The following is a 21,499-nucleotide window of genomic DNA, read 5'->3' as shown; positions in this document are numbered from 1 at the left end:
TTTCTGAAATTTGCCATTCATCAGATACAAGGGAAAGAATTAGGTTTTAGGATATGAGTAGCTATTTGAACAATTTTAAACAAGTACACATTAATTCCTAGAGCAAATTTGTACATGGAAGAAACCTGTATTTATCAAAGGCATGATAACTTCAGCTTTTGTTGATAATTTCTGTTCTTCTTTCATAGGTGCAAAGTACTGTACCTTAACTGACAGATGGGCCACAAGCCCTTTGGAAATGTGATGGATTGGCAGGCTGACTGGTGCTGAGCCATACTATATTTGATAGTGCATGTGTGCAGAGCACACTAAGCTTTAAAGCAAATATTTTTCAAACTGGTGATAACATATATGCTGAGTGCCCCACATAATCTGGGATACAGGGCATATAACAACACCGAACAAGGGTTAGATAACTATAAATAAAAATATACACATTTAAATTAACTTTTTGTTTTCCTTTTTGGATTTCACTCCAAACTCTACCTTTCCCCAGTATAACACTGTCCAGTTCTTGTTCTCCCACCCCACTCCAGAATGCCTCATTCTGTGCCATCACAGATACCAGGAAATTTGGCACGCCAACAAACACTGCCAATAAGAGGTTACCTAAATGGTTTAAAAAAAAAAAAAGAGAGAGACATCCATATTTTTTTAAAGAACAATTTTATAACCTTAAGAATATAAAATAAAATAAATTAAATTAAACTTTTCAAGAACATACCATGTCATGTTTTAAATACTGCTTACCTTTGATATTCCATAATGCAATGTGGCTTCCTAATATTTTTGTCATAAAGCAATATGATCTGTGTCATCATCACAGAACTGGAGACATTGGAGAAGGAACCTGAAATGGGATCCCATCTGGGTGCTCAATGTTATATGTCAAATGCTGTTCTGTCTCAGGCTGCCTTGAGACATGCAAACAACTTTCAGGGTTAAACTATTTTTTTTTTTTTTAAATAATCCTTTGCAGGTCACATTTAGGTAAAGAGGATTCTCCCACATTCTGTTTATTATTTGTAATACAGTAGTATGTACGGAGCCATCTCAGATTGGAGCCCTATTTTGCAATGCAGTGTGAAAACACATAATAAGAGAGTCCTTGCCCCAGTGAGTTAACATTTTACATAGAGAAGATGAAGAGTTCAGGAGAAGCAGAGTATGACATACAAGCAGAGTGAAAAATGTGAGAGGCTGCAAACATTAAGTTAATTTTCAGATTTTGTTGTGGTGGTGTTTTTGGTGAGAAGAAATTAGTGTGTGTGTGTGTGTGTGTGTGTGTGTGTGTATATATATATGTACATAACCTATATGGACTAGGAAAGGAGCCAATATGACCCTAAAGGAGATTAACCCTACAAGAGTAAGTGGATTGGGGTAGCCTTTTGAGAAGAGAAGCAAGTGGGGTCCCTCTTCAGGAAGTTTATTTTATGTTGCCAAGGTGAGTGGGAGATCCTGTGCAAAGCTTATGACTGACACTTCTTGTATATCATTTTTGTTTTTATCCCTTAATCATTCTGGTTTGTTGTGGTTTGAGATTTTGGTTTTTGTTTTTCAATTTTCCTTGTCAAACATGTCCCTCTCTTCCACTCCCCCTGTAGGTACACTTTAAATAAATCATTTGGATTTTACTAGTCTGTGGTTTTATTTTTGACACTGTTTAAGGTGAGAGCAGAGATGACTTCATCCAGTGCATGTCTGAGTTTTCATGTTATTCTCCAGAGGTACAGTCACAAATCAGAAGATCCTTTTGAACAACACTGATTTTTTTTTTCCAACTTAACGTAGATCGAAAAATGGATGGAAAATTGCTAAAGAATGTTCAAATATCACACAGCTGTCCTGTAACTTGACAAAGGAATATGAAAACTATACTGTTACCTACATAGCAATGGTTCAGAGCTTCACAGAACATGGAGTATTAAATTCATCTATATCTGAATTCAATCCATATATGTCCAGTAAGTTCTTACTATTCTATTTTATCTGCCTTTGTTCGTTTTCTTGTTTTTATTCTCAGCTATACATAACCAGTGTTTTAATAATGGTACCATAAGTCGTTGGTTCTCAAAGCCGGTCCGCCACTTGTTTAGGGAAAGCCCCTGGCGGGCCGGGCCAGTTTGTTTACCTGCCACATCCGCAGGTTCGGCCGATCGCGGCTCCCACTGGCCGTGGTTTGCCACTCCAGGGCAATGGGGGCTGTGGGAAGCAGCGCAGGCCGAGGGATATGCTGGCCGCCACTTCCCACAGCCCCCATTGGCGATCAGCCGAACCTGTGGGTGCAGCAGGTAAATAAACTGGCCCGGCCTGCTAGGGGCTTTCCCTGAACAGGCAGCGGACCAGCTTTGAGAACCACTGCTACAAGTAACTCCAAAGTAATTTAGTTGGTGATGTTATGAACTAACATATCATCTAATGTATATTTAATGTTTTATAATCAGTGGAAAGCTATCTATACAAAATTCATGGCTTGAACAGTTCTTATGAATAGAAACAAGCAATGGTTTTGAAGGAAGAAGCAAATGTTAGGATAGATTTCCTTCCATTGTGCATATATAAGAATCAATTTCTTTTATGTGTATTTATTTCAGACTTTTATAAAGGTGGTAGGATCATTTTGGGGATTTGAGAGTAGAAATTTAAAAAAAAAAAATTGCTACATTTATAAATTGCATAATCTATTTTTTGATGACAGTTAATTGGTTAACTGTTGAACAGGCAAAAACAAAAGGTCAGGGGTGGAGGAGTATCTGCTTCCATTCTAGCTGTCACCTTGATTTCTCCCCCACCCTCTTTTGTATGTCGCATATAAACACCAGATGCTCATTAGCAATGATGGTCTAATACTGCTAGAGGCTGCTTCTCCCTGGAGTCCTATTTACAATGTCGCCACATTAATTTCTTTTTTTCCTCTCCTGAAATAAGGACCATTTATATTGGGGATCAAGTGGATAAACTGAACATGGAGACTATCTAATGTTAGGTACAAGGTTTACAGAAATAGTATCCACTCAGCTCAAAGACTCTGAAATACTTTAATTGTAATGCTAACAAGCCAGGGTAACATTTTCCTGAATGGATATCTCTCCATTAATTTTAAATACAGTGGTTGAGCTACTTTGCATCTCAAATTTGCAGGCCTTCCAGGAATAGTGTAGCCCTTACTGCAACTTGAGTTGGCTTTTGTATAGCTCCCCCCACATACACCCTTGTTCCTGTCCTCTTCTGTCCAAACATCAATGCCCATTTATCTGGGGAAGCAGAGAACCCTAAACTTGAAAATAATGTAACACTTTTCCTCAGCTGACTCATCAACATAGTGCCTTACAATGAGATTGTTCTAAAAAATTGGAAATGGTAAATTGTACCTTGTATTCAGACTTCATTGTTCCAAACACCTATTTTTCATAGATATGTATCAGAAAAATAAAAATATTACTCTGTAACAGTGTTCTCCAGCTGTTTCACATGTTTCACATGGATACATTTGCATGGATGAGGGTGCACTAGCATCTTTCCCATGCCACCTCTGTTTGCTGTTTTGTAAAGTTGCAGAAAAGAATTATCAGTTTACTGAAGAGCCAAGCTCAAATGGTAAATGTTTTAACAAAGGCAACTTATCTCCTTCTTTTCTTTTACTGGTGCATATTTAAACCAAGATGATCCTGAGTAGAAATGCAGGGCTGTTCTGATCCATTATCCTAAAGCATTTGATTTACTTCTACCCATAAAATAGGAAGGGTTGGATTCTCTCTCTCCTTGGCAGAAGGATTTGAGCCAGAGATAGATGACTCTTGTAGCCAAAAACCATGGGAACAACCACGTTCAGATGAAAGCTTAGGCTGAGGTTTATTGTTTTGTATAAATTAAACAGGAAAACCACAGGAAGAGGTGTGGAGTAAGATTTGGCTGGTATTAAGTGTGTGCATGCTCCTGTTTGGAGCAAGGTCAGAACTCCACCTCTTTAAAATGTTTAATTATTTTACCTATATGATTATAATAATGAACCAGACAAGTAGTTAGCACTTACATAGCATTTTTTAGATTTTTCAAAGCACTGTGTAGACAATAACTAATTAGATCAAAACACAGCACTTGCAGAAGGATCAGTGAAGTGCAAAACTTTTGACCTTCAGGCTTTGGAGAATCTGCTATGTTGTGAAGTGGAGAAAATGTCTGTATAGTCAGGAAATTGTTTTGAAAGTCAGGAAATTGTCAGGGCTCATGGCTCTCCAAACTCCTGGGTATTCTGAGAAACAGGCTCTCCAGTCATTGTTTTGAGGGCAAAAGCATTCATACAGAAGCCAGGCTCAGGATGATATTCCTCAGGTCCTGCCTGACAGTCACCTGTGAGAGAGCATCTCCCTTTGGAGCTCTGCGGCCAGTGGTTCCCAGCCAACAGTTAGTCCCTTTGTCTACGTTCCAAGGGGTATTTGTGTGTGGAGGGGCCACCCACAGGGATTAATTCATATGGGTATTTCAAGTGTTTTACTAGAAGATGCTGCCTCAGAAAACAATGTTCACCCCTTTCCCATCAGCTCGTACTCACCTCCAAGCCAAACAAAAAGTCTCAGTTGCACAGAATTTACACAGAAGGGCTTCTATGGGGCTGGAGAAACAAGGGATGCTGCTGTTTTGGCTCAACTCCCCTCTCTTCCCACCCCCCTGCCCAATCACCTTTTCTCCCATGGTAATTTTTGGATTGTTTTAGGTTTTTCTCTATTTTTATTCCCTCTGCTAAAAAAAAAATTGGAACAATTTTCCCCTGAATCTTTGATAATTTCAAACTCTGTTGGGCAATTAATTAGTCAATCATCCGACACTTGGGAATTTACTTGATTTTTACAGCTTGTCTAACTGATGTTAAATGTATAAATGTAGTTATATTTTGGGGTTTTTCTTTTTATTTAAACAGCATACTTGGGTCCACCAGCAGTTAATCTTATTGCTTGTCCAACCTGCATAAATGTGATAGTGAAACTTCCAGCTGCCTATTTAAAAGAAAGGTCTTTAATTGATGTATATCAAAAACTTGATTATGTGATCACAGTGGAATCATTTGATAGAAAGGAAAAGGTAAGTAACTTGTAGTTTTAAGATTTAAAGAAAAACATACAAAGCATAAAAAATAAATTGGCTCGAGCAGTAAGGAAGCTTGCTTAAGATGAGCTCTGTCGTATCTTATCCTAGATCTTTATATGAATAAGACTATTGTCAGTGGTTTACACAACACAGGATAAATGTGAGCCTTCTTGAGGTATGAGCTGATGATTTGGGTACCAGAGAAAATCCTTCTGCCTTTCATTCCACACCCCAGTGATACAGTATTCCCCAGTAGGTGCAGTGTAGGGGATTCTCTTCATTCCTTTGAAGCACCTGACATTGGCTACTTCTAGAGACAAAATAGCTGATTAGGTAGACCACTGGTTTATTCCAGTATGTCAGTTCTTATGGTATCACATACTATTGATCAGAAAATTAAACTCAGTGCTAGAGTATATCAAAGTGCCTTTTTTTTCCTCTAGGAGCTCCCCCATCCCAATTTTAAATTATCATGGGCCTTTCGTTCAACTCACCTGAAAAGTAAATAACACGTTTACATTGTCACTTTCATCCTGAAAGATCCCAGAGTGAACTGAATAAGGAGATCACTTCTCCCGTCTCTATTAAAATGAAGTTGCCTCTAAAATGAATCTTGACAATTTATGACATTCTAGGGTGTAATCCAAACCAGTGTGGGGTGGTGTCATCCTTGCCCTGCAACTCTGGGTGCCTCACAATGCTTTACTGCTGTATCTTTGACTTGGGCTGCTCACAAACAGCCTTGCAGCATGTGGGTAACACTGAATATCTGTGTTTAGCTGTAGCCTGCCAGTCACACATCAGTCTCACACTCGCTTCCACCAGCCTTGCTGACCACTTGCAGGGTGACTCCAACACACTCCCAGTCCTGGATTTTCCCACAAAACCTGTGTTCTGTACTATCTGGCCCTCTCCTGGACAGTCCAGATATATTAGGTCCATTGCCCCTCTAAAGGGATAAGTATACAGCAGTCTGCTACCCTAAATGGAGCTACAGACACAGTTCACAACAATGGATTATTTTTGATTAAAGAATAAAACAAGTTTATTTAACTACAGGGAAATGGGGTTTAAGTGAGTACACGTATAAGGCATTAAAGTCACAAATGGTTACAAGAAAAATAAAGATAAAATGCTTCCTAGTACTATAACTTAAACTTGATTTGGTTCAAGGTGAAGTCCCTTATCACATGTTTCTAGTAACATTGCTGACCAAATTCTCAGACCAGGATCCTCCCAGAGTCCAAAGGTTGTTTCTTTTGTCATCTTAGGTGAAAGAGAGAGATGGATAGGGAGAGAGAACTTAGTGTTTTTGTTCCTCACTTTTATAGTTCAGTCGCCTTCTGAAATGCATTTTCCTGAAGGTTACCCCTAAATAACGTTCATTCTCACTGTGAGGACAGAGGCAAGGAGTCTGGTGGTGAAGAGGGTCCATGCTGTTTGCTAAGATGCAGATTTGTTAGTTCATGCCTCCCTTCCTTGCCAAAGAATGGCCACTTAGTAGGTGATTGCCCATGGACTTTGATGCCTCCTGGCTAGAGGTGTTAGCTTGTCCTTGGTCTTTCAGAAACTGGTTTACCCAGACTTTTCTGGTAAACACATTTCAGATCTAATTTCTCCTTATCTTTATAACTTTACATATAATGTTGTTGTTCACATTTCACCTTGATATTATTGACAAGCCAGTTATTAGTTTTTAAATGATATCTCTCAAGGCATATTTTGTACAAAGATTATTAAAACAGTGTGTAGGGTGTGAATATAGGGGGCATTTGGTCACACGGTTGTTCAATATTACATGACAACAGATTGGGACAGACATTGAATAAGAATTGTCACCAGATGAAAATGTGGGCTGGGTTCATTACTGACTCCTAGAGAAGTGCAAGACTGCCTACAGGAAGTATTTACACAGTGCCTGTCACAGTGGTGTCTAATCATCAAAATATGAGTGATTCAATTACACTGTTTTCTGCAGCATCTAGGCCCCCTATCTAAGAACTGACCCAGCCCAATTCAGCTACGCTTGTGAGATCAGATGTAATGAACAATTATAATCAAAACCATTGAAGGGGACTTTTCCAAAAGTCTCTAATAATCCACTATTAAGACAGATACATTTGAAGAAAGAGAAAAGGAATGTAGATACAAGACTGCTAGCTTTTCTACTGAACAGCAAAAGTACCATTTTATGGTGCACCAACTTCTTGCTAATGTAGAACTTGTAAGATTGAGTTATCTGTAATAACCTTTTAATTGAATCCAGTGGACAGAAGTGTAGGGTCAGTCCTTGAACTCTAGTAACTGCTTTCCTTCTCTCGAAAACTGGAAAAGTGCTATGCTTCCTCCCCACTCTACCCCCACCCCCAACTATACAACTCAGTTGTACTTGCCACTGTACAGCTTCACAATGGGATATTAAAATAGCTATTAAATGCAAGGTTTTTTTTAATTGGTGTTTAGACAAACAGGTTTCAGTAAGATATTGTTTTCATGGCAGATTCCTATTAAGAATGAAACCTCTGAAGAAAGCTTTAGCTATGTTGTTGGAAGCTTGCATTCATATACAAATTATTGTGTGTCTGTTGCTGTGGCTGCATCATTAAACCATCATTCCATCCCTTCGGCCTTGAAATGTATAATCACCAGGTCCAACACTCAACCAGGTATCAAATATTTTAAAGTTTGGTGGGGGAGGGGATCAGGTTGTCAGTCTGGTTGTTTTTTAATAGTATTTTCAGAAAAGGGTAACTGGTAAATATCCCAGTAAGAGGGAAAGCATCTTTTGATAGACATTTGGTTGGACCTATAAATGACATATGAGGTACTGGATATCTTTAGCTAATCCTGCTGGCTGTACAAATAGCTCTTTAATTGTTTTCAGTGATCCAGAGTTGTCCTTTTCAATCTTAAATAAGTGTGTAATATAAAATAAGAAAAATTGGAAATCTCTCTTGCATCTATTGGGTTTTACTCAGTATGTTTTTTTTCCATTTGCAGGTTATGGTATAATTCCAATCCTAAATGGTGGACTTGTTTCATTGGTAATAGGCACCTTCCTGCTAGGACTGTATAAAGGAGGTTTCATTTGCTTGAAAAGTAAACCATGGCCAAAAGTCTTGGTATGTCTTTTTCATATTTAATTTACCTGGTGGGGGAGAGGAAAGGCCTCATAATGTTTATACAGCAAGTAGCAAGATATATTGTTCGTTAGATAAAAGTTAAGCAACGAATATTTGCATTTAAGAGTTCCCTTAAAAGTGAATTGCAAAGCAACTAGAAATTCCATCCACTTTAGATATAGACTGCTAGGTGCCCGCAAAGCGGTGGGGGGTGGTCTGTAAATGACCTGAACGTTCACTTTTGTACTTTTTTTTTTTTTTTTTTTTTTTAATTTTTCCTTTTCTACTCCTATGATTTCTGAAATTGGCTCCCAATTAAATGTCAGTTCTCTGAGCATCATAGTGGGGATCCTATGTAGAATAAAATGTGATAAATGTCATGGAACTTCACTGGACCAAAGAAGCAGCTACAGAAAGAGAGGATATATCTGGGGAAATAAAGTATTTTTGATTTTGTTTTCTTAAATGTTTTCCATCTTAAGGGATTTTTATTTTGAAAAAACCACAAATAGGCATCTTAGCCCTCTGGCCACCTTATGGGCAAGCTCCGTTCTCTAGAACAGGAGTTCTCAAACTCGGGTTCAGGACCCCTCTGGGGTTATTACATGGGGGGGGTCACGAGCTGTCAGCCTCCATCCTAAACCCCACTTTGCCTCCAGCCTTTATAATGGTGTTAAATATATAAAAAGTGTCTTTAATTTATGAGGGGGGTTGCACTCAGAGGCTTGCTATGTGAAAGGGGTCACCAGTACAAAAGTTTGAGAACCACTGCTCTAGAAGGTTTTCAGAAGGTGTTATGGTGTCATCAGCATAGTGAATGCCAGAGCATCACAAGAAGCCTGGACATTTGTGGAAACTGAAGGGCAGAGAGTGAGAATTTAACTAATGACGTGTCACCTGCCATTCTTAGCCTGGGAAATTTAGGACATATTGCTAATGTGGGAAGAATGTTCATTATTCAATTTTGTAGCTTAGCTTGTGGGGTGGTGGGGGGGAACCAAAATACTTATCTGTAGGTTACTAAATGTTGTAGCTTAAATTGCTTAAATGCTGTATTTTTATCAAAACAGTTCTTTGCTAGTTTTGCTACAACATAGGTGATTTGAAACTGACTAACATAGTTGATTGATAAAGGTATGGATTAAAAGTTAAAATCAAGGTCTTCTGCTCATTTCTGAGGTTTTTGTCCTATTGTAGGGCAAAAGATCACTTGTAACTTTACGCTATGATTACTAGATATTCCTGGCACCCTAGCCAACATTGGTTTAATGTCCAAAGCTGCTGGTAAGCTATTGCTGAATATATAATTACTGCCAAGTTTACCTATAGAGTCAGGGCTTCTCCAATAAATTGTTGATTTACACAGAGTTTTGGAATATCTCGAATATGAAAATGACCATATAGGTTTGGGAACATAAGCATGACGTATGTTTTTGTGTATTATAAAATTATGGTTTCCATAGTATAACTATTGACGTTATGAATAGCGATGGTTGAAAACTTTCCATCAAAACTGTTTTTTGGATAGAAAAATTGAAATTTCAACTAAACAATTTTTTTAGCAAATAACTGTCTGCTTTCCCCTGAAAACTATTTTTTTTTTCAACAAAAAATCCATATCCCAAACTCAAAAACTGAAATATTTGTATATAGATATCTTTCCACGGTACCTCATGGAAGTTGTAGTTTGGTTTCCTCATGTCCCCATTCACTCTGGGTTGAGCTGGGCTCTCAGCCCAGATGGTATCTCCCTTGATGGTCTCACTAGATCTCACCATGGCCACGGGCTCCCATGATGTAACCCCCCACCCTCGGGGGGCCGGGGGGGGGGGATGTAGTCTAACCAGGGAACCAGCCTGTAGAGGAGAATGGGGATGTGAAATACCCAAACAACATTTTTCATCAGCCACTATGGTAGCAATTCCAAATGAAAATGTTTTGGTTTTTGGACAAAAAGCTCACAAGGAAAAAGCCCATGTTTTAACAAGTGCTAATTAGGAATTTTTTTTAAAAGGAAAATTTGCAAATGTGCTAGACTCTTTCCATCTCTCTTTACAACATGCCAGGGCAGCTTCCAATATTTGGGATGTTTTGATCTACAATAGCTTGATGTTGTTGTCCCTGCCTATTTAAGGCTTGAACCATTGTGGTCTGCCTAAGGACCTGATCCAGCTCCCATTACATTCAGTGAGTCTTTCCATTGACTGCACTGGGAGTTAGATCAGGCCCTTAAGCTCTGAGGATTGCTCAGGATTCAAGGATCCACTAAAGTAGATATACAGGCTTTCAGCATGCATGTAATGGTAAATCAACATATAAGAATGCCTTAACTTTTTTTTTCCCCCTTAATTAAAAAAACAGGGAAATTTTAATGATAACCATTTAATGCTCAAGCTAGACATACCCATTCTTTGACATATCTTCACCACAGGCTTGCCTTCCCCCTATGTAGACTGGGGCAGGTCTAATGCTTTAAAGGAGCCGTAGAGAACTTTGGTCCTGTCCACTAGGCAAACTTCCAGATGTTCTACCTCTGCTGGCAGAAGCAGTCCTGGAGGTCCTAGCTCTCTTCCTTATTGATTTTCAGGTTTAACTTGTTCACTTTTACTGTAGTGTAAAACTTCCCTTTCTAATTTCTGTTTTTCTGGGGCATGTTTTGAGAAACTATTGTTCTTTGGGGACCTCTGACTGAAGCATTTCCTGAAACACAGGTTCTTCCTCCTCCCTCAGGCACTCTGTCATCATAGCAGAATAATCCAACATGGCAAAGGCACTCGTCTATCTCTAGGAAGCTGTCCTCCAACCAGCTGTTGAAAGAGACCTTTGCCTTCATTGCACCAAGCCCTTTGACTCTTATCCTTCTAGGAAATGGGACTCTGAAGTCCGCTGATGTGGTTCATCTGTCTCTTTATGCTGCAGCTAGCCTTCAATGAGAAAATCTTTGGGATTTGCCACCAGGAGCATTATTTTTAACTCTAGCTCAGAAAATTGCCCCCATTCCACCTGTTATTTCTGATGTCCTTCTCCCAGGAAAGGCACAACAAGCAGTGCTTTGGATCACTTTAAGGCTCCATTTCCTTGTGAATCAGAATGCTAACATCCCTTGCCCACTTCTGACATGGGTACTGTGACCTCTCTTGGCTGGGGTTTTCCCTTCTCCTTCTCCACAGAGCATGCGCCAACGTGCTCTCCCCTGACTTAGACTGAAATCCTCTAGATGCAAGGTAGAAGAGAAGTTTGAGTGTAAGACTTGGGAGGCCCCTGCAAAAAAAAAAAAAAAAAAGCACAGAAGGTGGGGGACAACAAAATCTAAGAAGCCCAAGAAATTCAGGGAGCCCAAGGGGCAGCCTAAAAAGCACAGAGCTTCTCCATCTGGTTCCTCTTACACAGAGAATGGTGAATTATCTGTGCTAAAGTAGACTTTAGTCTGTACATTGTTTTCTTGAGAGAAGAGTGTGAAGCCATGGGGGGGGGGGAGAGAGAGAGAGAAAATGCCATTTAAAAACACCCAGCTAAACCTGTTTCTGAGAAGATGAAACAAACTGCCCCCCTGGCAACTATCTGTTCTGCAAAGTCAAATTAGACATGCTTTTGCACTTTTACTTTCCTTCAAGGATATGGTAAGATTAGAATGGGCATTGCCAGACAAAGGTGAGCAGCTAAGCAGACAAGCCTTAACTCTTGATAAGATCCAGGAACACAAAGGTTCTGAGAATTGAAACTGAGGTGGTTTCATTGCCAAAGAATGTAGGTATTGTCCCAGGTGGAGAGTGTGTGTGAGAGAGAGAGAGAGAGAGAGAGGAAAAACCTGTTAACAGAGAGAGAGTGCTTCCTGAGAGAAGAATTTGACTCATCACCTGCCCTGAAAGTGGCTCTATTTTCTGCTGGTTTGGCTAGCGCCTTTGTGGCATGATGTCACAATTTAAAAGCTGTGGACATCTTTGAAGATCTTGCACTCTAAATAGACAAGGTACACAAAGATGTGGAGGAAAAACAGACACAGAGAGGGGAAGTAAAAAAAACTGAACAAGCTTTTCTAAGTCCCAATCTGAGGCCCTACCCATTAGAGAATGGTGCCTCTCTAGTACAGTATGGATATGCCCTAGAATTCCATACCAGCCTATGATGTCCCAGTCCCCAAAGTTCAGAAGTCAGGAAAGACGCATGCTAATTATGCAGGAAATCTCTTCCCTTGTCATTCTGGAGTGCCAACACCAGAAAAATTCCCAGAGCTGTTCTTCATACTTTTTTTTTATTGTCCACAAGAGGACAGGAGACCAAGAGGCACTAAAAATTCAGCACCTTCATAAGAAAAAACAAAACTCTGGATGAAATGTGGAAAAGAGCTCTTACAATTGATCTATCACACATGCCTCTAGCTTTCATCCAGATCATACCACATGATCCATTGTCTACAGCCAAGCTCTACGATATGACCGCATTTGCTCCAACCCCTCAGACAGAGACAAACACCTACAAGATCTCTATCATGCATTCCTACAACTACAATACCCACCTGCTGAAGTGAAGAAACAGATTGACAGAGCCAGAAGAGTACCCAGAAGTCACCTACTACAGGACAGGCCCAACAAAGAAAACAACAGAACGCCACTAGCCATCACCTTCAGCCCCCAACTAAAACCTCTCCAACGCATCATCAAGGATCTACAACCTATCCTGAAGGACGACCCATCACTCTCACATATCTTGGGAGATAGGCCAGTCCTTGCTTACAGACAGCCCCCCAATCTGAAGCAAATACTCACCAGCAACCACACACCAGAACCACCAACCCAGGAACCTATCCTTGCAACAAAGCCCGTTGCCAACTCTGCGCACATATCTATTAAGGGGACACCATCATAGGGCCTAATCACATCCGCCACACTATCAGAGGCTCGTTCACCTGCACATCTACCAATGTGATATATGCCATCATGTGCCAGCAATGCCCCTCAGCCATGTACATTGGTCAAACTGGACAGTCTCTACGTAAAAGAATGAATGGACACAAATCAGACGTCAAGAATTATAACATTCAAAAACCAGTTGGAGAACACTTCAATCTCTCTGGTCACTCGATTACAAACCTAAGAGTTGCTATCCTTCAACAAAAAAGCTTCAAAAACAGACTCCAACGAGAGCCGGCTGAATTGGAATTAATTTGCAAACTGGATACAATTAACTTAAGCTTGAATAGAGACTGGGAATGGATGAGTCATTACATAAAGTAAACTATTTCCCCATGTTATTTCTCCCCCCCCACCCCACCCCCCACTCTTCCTCAGATATTCTTGTTAACTGCTGGAAATAGCCTACCTTGCTTGTCACCATGAAAGGTTTTCCTCCCCCCCCGCCCCCCGCTGCTGGTGATGGCTTATCTTAAGTGATCACTCTCCTTACAGTGTGTATGATAAACCCATTGTTTCATGTTCTCTGTGTGTGTGTATATTAATCTCTCCTCTGTTTTTTCCACCAAATGCATCCGATGAAGTGAGCTGTAGCTCACGAAAGCTTATGCTCTAATAAATTTGTTTAGTCTCTAAGGTGCCACAAGTACTCCTTTTCTTTTCACACTGAATAAGAGCCCAGTATCTTACTTGTGTCATTACACCCAGGGTGTGAAGGAGATAGGTCATGAAGGGCTTCTTTGGCCAGGTGGATAAGATGTTGCTTTGAGGAAGTATACAAATCTTCGGGGTATGTCATTCCTTAGGAAACCTGAACTTGCTCTACAATGTCAACAGCAGTCTCCCAAGCAAAGAACATCTTTGCTGAAATAGATATACATAGAAAAAGTCTGGCCTTCAGTTTTCTTGTATACCAAATGTTATAAACTGGATCTGCAATCATCCCGAGATGCCTCCTTTGTCAGAAGTGTGCTCTAACTAGAGGTTCCAAAATAGATATGCCACAGGATTCAGGATTTCTCTCTTACTCCCTCAGTCTCTCTCTCTCATCATTTATTAGTGTATTCTTATATCAATGAGGATTAGGGGAGAGCTTATGCTAGAGAATGGAATGGAAATTTCACTAGAAGAAAGGAAATGGCTATATTTTCTCATAGCCAACTACAAGTGTATGACCAAATCTATCATTAACTACCAAGTGTCAAAGTGGAAAACACTTACAGGTTTAGAAGAACTCTTCTGGTTGTTGGCCTGGTAGGCAGGGCCAACATCCCCTGCATAGACTTTAAAGTAACTGTCTCCAGTCACTGTACAGATGAAGACAAAATCCATGATTGAGGATTAATGGTGAGACTAGCAGAAAAAAGGAAATTTAATTGGTGAAATACATTGTACATTGCCTCACATATTTTGACTAAAACAATTAAACTTTTTTGAGTGCAGGAGAGGGAAGACTTCTGGATTCTCATTATTTTGAAGATAATGCCAAAACATTTATATTGGGGTGATCCGTTGACTTCTGAACACTTTTTTGCCTGTGTACTAGTACAAGTGCAAAGTGGTGAGGCAGTTGTTAAAGTAAATAACTAACAAGATTACTTTCTTATTCTCTTATTTGTGTGTAAATTTTTGTGTGTGATTTTTTGTTTTTGTTTTTGTCTTTTTAGGAAACCACAAATAAATTACATTGCTCATTCCATGAATCTGATCCTGAAAAAGTGTGCTCTGTACAAGTCATGTATAAAGAGATGAAAAAAAAGGAGAGGGAATACAGTGATGATGATGATGATGATAGTGAAAGTGATAGTGAAAGTTCTGGTGAATATACTAGACATGGCATCTTGGGCAGAATTCCAAGTTCCCATGCCAAATCAAACACCTTCGTGCACCAGACTATAGACTGTCCATCTGCAGAGAGTAGCAATCAAGTAATTGAACTTCTGGGTTCTGACGCAGAAAATTCTGAAGAGCATCAATCTGACATTAGTGAAAATGAAAGCACAAGTAGAGTGTTCTTTCATCCTTCATCTGAAGTAAACAGTTCATCAACTTCTGGGTCAAGTAACAGTGCTTGCTTTAACATAAACTTAAATACTGTGATGCTAAGAGACCCTGACAAGACCTGGGATGATTCTGCAACATTAATCTCTCACCCAAAGGATGCAGTTGACTTTCAAGATTCTAGTGCTTCTGATGCACTTGAATCAAAAATGTTTACTAATACAGTAGATGTTAAGAAGCCAAATTGTCATAACATCTCACATGAATGGCAAAAACCTAGTGTCTCAGATGAAAGTGATGCATCAGATTCTGAATACATACGGAGATGAATTGGTGAAAGCTAGAACCACTTTATAAAACATGAATGAACAATTGGTCATGTTTCAGAGTATCTCTTTCTGGTTTGAAATTACAATTCAGCTTCTGATGAATTCTGCATTTTTTAAATTCTAAATATATGCCTGTACATTATAAAAGCATGCAGGACTCATATATTAATTAACAGTGTTGTGGTAGTGTAGGGCTAGGGGTTTAGTCCAGGCTAACTCAAGTTAGTGCAGAATGAAAATACCTATGTACACATGAGGCAAACTCTAACTCTTGGTGCAAATTCTGGAGTCCTCCTTCAAAGTGTACTAAGTTCAGTGAAAATTGAGTTAGTGCAGACTATCACTCATATTTGCACAATGTTGCTACGTGGTACTTTAGCAGTCCTCCAACATCTGTCCTACACTGCTTTGTGGGGTCAAATTGGCATGTGGGCCCCATCAGTTGCCCAATACAATCAGGAAACCCTTGCATGCAGAGCCATCAATAATCTCCTGAGCATTACCAAGATTTATAACCTGGCGCAACAGTACCTTCTGCGTGGCAGCACACATTTGCATGACAATGCCTCCAACAGTCAATTGCCCCACATCAAATTGGTTGGCTATGGACCAGTAACAGTTGGGGTGGCCAGCTTCCAGATGGTGATGGAAACCCATTTCTCAGTGGGTTATGGGACTTTACACATTGATATGGTGCCACTGCAGCTAGTTCAGCACAGATCTCGGAAAAGCTTGCCTTCACTGTCCTGAAATTCTGTTGCCACTGCTGGTCATCCCAGGTCTGCAGAACAATCCTCTCCCACCAATCAGTGCTGGTTTCCTGAGCCCAGAAATGGCACAGCACCAAGTGAAACTGCTCCAGGAAGAGTACAGTAGTAGTTGCTCAATGTCCCGCTCATTCCTCTGCTACTGTTGCTGGTAGATGATTGGAGGCCAAAGCCACCCAGCACTGAGAGCTCAAAGTCCAGACAGCCTCTGCGTATAATCATAGTTGCCAGAATCGTGGTGTGGAGCATTGTGCCTCCATGCTGGCCAACAGCAGTTTGAAAATGATGCTAGCCTTCCCAGATAGAGAGGAATCGAATCAGGATAGACGGAGCAAAACATGGAATTCTGAATTTTACCTTAAGTCCCAGAATTCCTCTGGTTTCTGCAATGCATTTCAGTGTGCAACAAGACAATCCCAGAATGCACACAGCTCAACAGCAAAGCAAAGGACCATCGGATACTCACCCAAAATGCCACATGCTTAATATGCTCAAAGCCTCCACCATGGGTACAAAATGATGCAAACTGAAAGAAGGCACAGCTGTCCCGTATACATGCTGTTAGAGCAACTTATATATTGTGCACCAACTGATATGCATCAGCTGGAACAAACTAAACCCGTTGTGCAGACAAGCTTTTAGTGTACAATACAAGCTGTATTTCACACACATCGAAGCAAAGTACAGATTTGAAGGTAAATATATATAGCAACAGTATATCCCAGTTATTAAACTTGTGAATTCTCACCCACTGTGGTCCACAGACAAGTCCGCTTTAAGTGTTAATAAGTAGTAAACCTTTACCAAAAATTAACCATGAGAAACAGAAATAATGATGTTACCAGATGGGTGGTCTCACCACAAAGTAATCTCCACAAGCAGTCTCTGGAAGGCCTGCTCTATATTGGGGATTACTTTGAAATATGTTTAACCATTGCAAACAATAGAGTAATGCTGCATTCCTGTAAATGAATTAATCCCACACAGAAGCTGTTTATGTAAAGAAAGCTGATTAAGTGAAAACCATGGGAAAAGAATGAAAACTGCCATTGTTTCTGAACTGTATCTCCTATATTGATAACATTTAAACAGATTCAGCATTTACCTCAATCTATAGTGAAACAGAGACCAGACAGCTAGTAGATGGTCATAGCACATTTGGTGGGTTCAGACCCAGAAAGAGCACTCTCTTTTAAAAGTCTGAAGTATAAAATAAGGCAGTATTATTTTTCCACAAAGCATATTTCATTGCAAAACACTGAAGGTGAAATCTAGGTCCCACTTCAGGTCTGATCTACATGACAGTTATGTTGACACAAGGCAGCTAACATTGACCTAGCTATGGAAGTGTCTAGACTTATATTTCTCTCCCACTGACATTAACTGCACTGCTATGCCAACTTCATAACTCCACCTCCACAAATGGCAAGTGGTTAGGTTAACACCGAGTCCGTGTAGACACTGCATTGCTTATGTTGACTATTACTGTCTTTCAGGAGCCATTCTAAAATGCTCCACATTGACAGTACAATCCATAAAAGTATTGCTGATGAGGATGCGCACTACCGACACAAAGAGCAAAGTGTGGATATGCACAAGCAGTGTAATTATTGCAACAGCTGTATGCCGACATAAGTTAGGTCAATTTAAATTTGTAATGGGACTTTTGCCATATGTTTCTTTGGCGCCAGGATTTCACTTGATAATTTAAAGCAGTTTAAAATAGTATAAAGTACTCAGAAATACTACAGAACATCTTTAGACTTGTACCATAGATACAAAATCTTTTATCAGAAGTTAAAATGTGAACTTCTAATGCAATGTATGATGCTGCATGGAAATATTCCTTTTTGTAATAACATAACCAGGAATTGTGTATGTGCCAGAAATTCAACAGGTCATTCCTAACTGGTAGTGGAAATGGATGTCCTTGTGTTTGTTTGTTTTTTTATTTTAATTACCTTATTACATTTTATATATATATATATATATATATATATATATATATATATTTTTTACATTTTTGTAAAATTATCAGCTACCACATTGTATTTTTGAGGTGTAGTAAATGCCTTTTTAAAATCAATAAAGTTTTTGAAAATGCGTAACTATTGCTCTGGAATATTTAGTGATGTTACGTATGTGCTCCATCTAATCTTGTGGATAGGTTTAAGAATGAAGATAAACTGTTTGAGTCAGATTCTGTGTTTCATTCCGGCCCCTTTGTGCCACTGGAAAGCCACCAGTTCTTAGCAGATGAGAATTTCCTCAGCATAGGGAAGCTTTTAGCTGATGTAGAGCTGACATACCCAGCTCCTGTTCCAATCTGACTCTGGCATAGGGGACAAGGAGGTCCCATGGCCATGTGCACTGTGCTCCAGCTATGACTATGGTCCCTTGGCAACCATTGCCAGCCAGTCTTGGAATGAGAGGGAAGGTCCTCTCATGGATCAGTAACTGGTTAAAAGACAGTAAACTATAGCCCATAGAGCTAGCGTAGCCTTTTATGTAATGCAAGGAACACAGGCCTGAATCCTGTAAAACATTGGCTTAAGCAAGTTAGCATAAGTAAAGTAAGCCTATGTCGGGCAATGTTATCTATGCTAAAGGCTAGTTACCCTAGACTTTGGGGAACTGGGAATAGCTTGATCAAGAGAGAAAGTTGGTCCAGAACAATACCAAGCAACTGCAGGAACACTGAACTGATACTGGGTTTGGCTATTTCAGGGTAGAATTGCAGGCAGATGTTTAACCACATACGTGCTTTAGCAATAGGTGATGTATATGATAGAGCAGCGTTTCTCAAACTGGGGTCTGCGGACCCCTGGGGGTCTGTGAGGGTACCCCAGGGGGTCAGCCAGCCCCGCTGATGATCTCCTCCCTCCTTCCCTCAACTCCTACCTCTCCTTCCCAGCGCCTCTTGCTCACTGGGAAACAGCTGTTCCTCAGCATGCATAAGGCACTGGGAGGAAGCGAGGGGAGCAGGGATGGGGGGCACTTGGGGGAGGGGGTGGGAAGAGGAGGGGCAGGGATGGAGCAGGGGTGGGAAGAGGTGGGGGGGGCTTGCAGGAATGGGTGGAGTGGAGGCAGGACCTGGGGCTGAGCAGGGGGACTTGGGAGTTCATGAAAAAAATTAAATCAAAGTGGGGGTCGTCAGGTTGCTAAAGTTTGAGAACCACTGTGATAGAGCTAAAAGGCTTTAATACGGGATGGGCAAACTACAGCCCACGAGCCGTTTTAAGCTGGCCCCTGAGCCGCACCAAGCAGCTTGGCCCCGCTCTGGCCGGGGTGCTGGGTCGGGGACCAAGCCACATGGTGCAGCCCTTCTCCAGCCAAGGTGCAGGGTCAGGGCCACACCACGGCTCGGCCCTGGTCTGGCTGGGGCATTGGGTCGGGGGCCGAGCCGCATGGTGTGGCCCTGCTCTGAGCAGGGCGCTGGGTCCGGGGCCACACCACGCGGCTTGGCCCCACTCCGGCTAGGGCACAGGGTCGGGGCCGCACCACACAGCTCGGCCCTGCTCCAGGGGGGTGCTGGGTCAGGGGCCACACCCCTGAGCCTCTGCCCAGCCCTGATCCCCCTCCAACCCTCCCAATCTCTAAACCCCTCAATCCCAGCCCGCAACACCCTCCTGCACCCCAAACCTCTCATCCCCACCCCAGAACACCCCCAGCCAGAACCTGAACCCCTTTCCGCACCCCTGCCCCAGCCCTGATCCCCCTCTTGCCCTCCAAACCCTTCTGTCCAGCCCAGAGCACCCTCCTATACCCCAAACACCCAGCCCCACCCAGCGCCAATTTTGTGAGCATTCATGGCCCTCCATACAATTTCTATTCCCCAATGTGACCCTTGGCCCAAAAAGTTTGCCCACCCTTGCATTAATATGTTAACCTATAGGATAAGCATACCCCAATATTATGAGGGCAAGGAAATTAGAATTGGACATGGAAGGTTGGGCATCTGAACAAATATTCATGATTGTACCCAGGCCCTGAGCCATCATGTAGCAGAAGCTAGCTTTCCATCATTGACCCTTCAGCTCTTCGTTGTTATCTACCACCGACCTTTGGTCATTGGGGTTCTGGACCACTGGATTCATTTGGCATGCCAGGGGCAGGGCTGGTCCTTTGTCACCACCAGGTCTCCAAGGAAGGGTGTGAGTATATAAATATATGAGCATCTGCAGGAAATGACACCAAAGACAGAAGTAATACAGTATTAGGGGTATTTGTTTATGTGGTTCACAGCTTTATTGTCTTTACTTACTATTTAAATAAAAGTGGCTGAGGCTTTGCTTTGCCCTCGATGTGACTATCTTTGCCATATACCCCAGGGTTCCCTACAAGATATTGAGTTTGTTAGTTTTAATTCTGGGATGAGAACCTTATTACCCCCAGATCATTATATTAGTATCTATCAGCAACCAATACAATTATTAACCATTAAAAAGGATCAGGCTACAAAACAAAAGGTAGGAATGGATGGTCAGTTTTCAGAATGGAGAGTGGTAAATAGCAGTGTTCCCCCAGGATCTGTACTGAGACCAGTGCTGTTCAACATATTCATAAATGATCTGGAAAAGGGGGTAAACAGTGAGGTGGCAAAATTTGCAGATGATACAAAATTACTCAAGATAGTTAAATCCAAAGCAGACTGCAAAGAGCTACAAAGGGATTGTGCAAAACAGGGTGACTAAGCAACAAAATGGGAGATGAAATTCAATGTTGATAAATGCGAAGAAATGCACATTGGAAAAAATACATACAAAATGAGAAGGTCTAAATCAGCTGTTACCACTCCAGAAAGTGATCTTGGAGTTATCGTTGATAGTTCTCTGAAAGAATCTGCTCAATGTGCAGTGGCAGTCAAAACAACTAAGAGAATGTTAGGAACCATTAGGAACGGGATAGATAATAGAACAGTAAATATCATAATACTACTATATAAATCCAGAATATACCCACCTTCAATACTGCATGCAGCTCTGGTTGCCCTATCTCAAAGAAGATATATTAGAAATGAAGAAAGTAGAGAGAAGGGCAACAAAAATGATTTAGGGTAGGAAACAGCTTCCGTATGAGGAGAGATTAAAAAGACTAGGGACTGTTCAGCTTGGAAAGAGATGACTAAGGAGAGGAAGGCTAGAGGTCTATAAAATTACAAATGGCGTGGAGAAAGTGAATAAGGAAGTGTTACTTACCTATTCAGATAACACAAGAACCAGGGGTCACCTGATGAAATTAAGAGGCAGCAGGTTTAAAACAAACAAAAGGAAGTACTTCTT

At 40.9% G+C, this 21,499-nt stretch overlaps 1 protein-coding gene across 4 annotated transcripts in view; it reads left to right on the top strand.

Moving 5' to 3' along the window:
• IFNAR2 (interferon alpha and beta receptor subunit 2) overlaps positions 1-15,509 on the top strand; it is a 35,516-nt gene extending 20,007 nt beyond the window's left edge. For 2 of the 4 annotated variants that reach the window (XM_038409502.2, XM_038409492.2), the window contains 5 exons: positions 1,795-1,967; positions 4,922-5,082; positions 7,589-7,754; positions 8,089-8,210; positions 14,788-15,509. In XM_038409502.2, the coding sequence (XP_038265430.1) occupies positions 1,795-1,967; positions 4,922-5,082; positions 7,589-7,754; positions 8,089-8,210; positions 14,788-15,450 (1,285 nt within the window). In that variant the 3' untranslated portion in view covers positions 15,451-15,509. Of the gene's footprint in view, positions 1-1,790; positions 1,968-4,921; positions 5,083-7,588; positions 7,755-8,088; positions 8,211-14,787 lie in introns of all 4 variants that reach the window. The other 2 variants (XM_043508431.1, XM_043508426.1) reach the window with 1 other exon arrangement.
• Positions 15,510-21,499: the final 5,990 nt, after the last annotated feature.

The sequence above is a fragment of the Dermochelys coriacea genome, chromosome 1, assembly GCF_009764565.3.
Source record: "Dermochelys coriacea isolate rDerCor1 chromosome 1, rDerCor1.pri.v4, whole genome shotgun sequence".
NCBI classification, from domain to species: Eukaryota; Metazoa; Chordata; order Testudines; family Dermochelyidae; genus Dermochelys; species Dermochelys coriacea.
The sequence above is the reverse complement of the archived record's forward strand: the minus strand, read 5'-3'. Positions and strand labels throughout refer to the sequence as shown.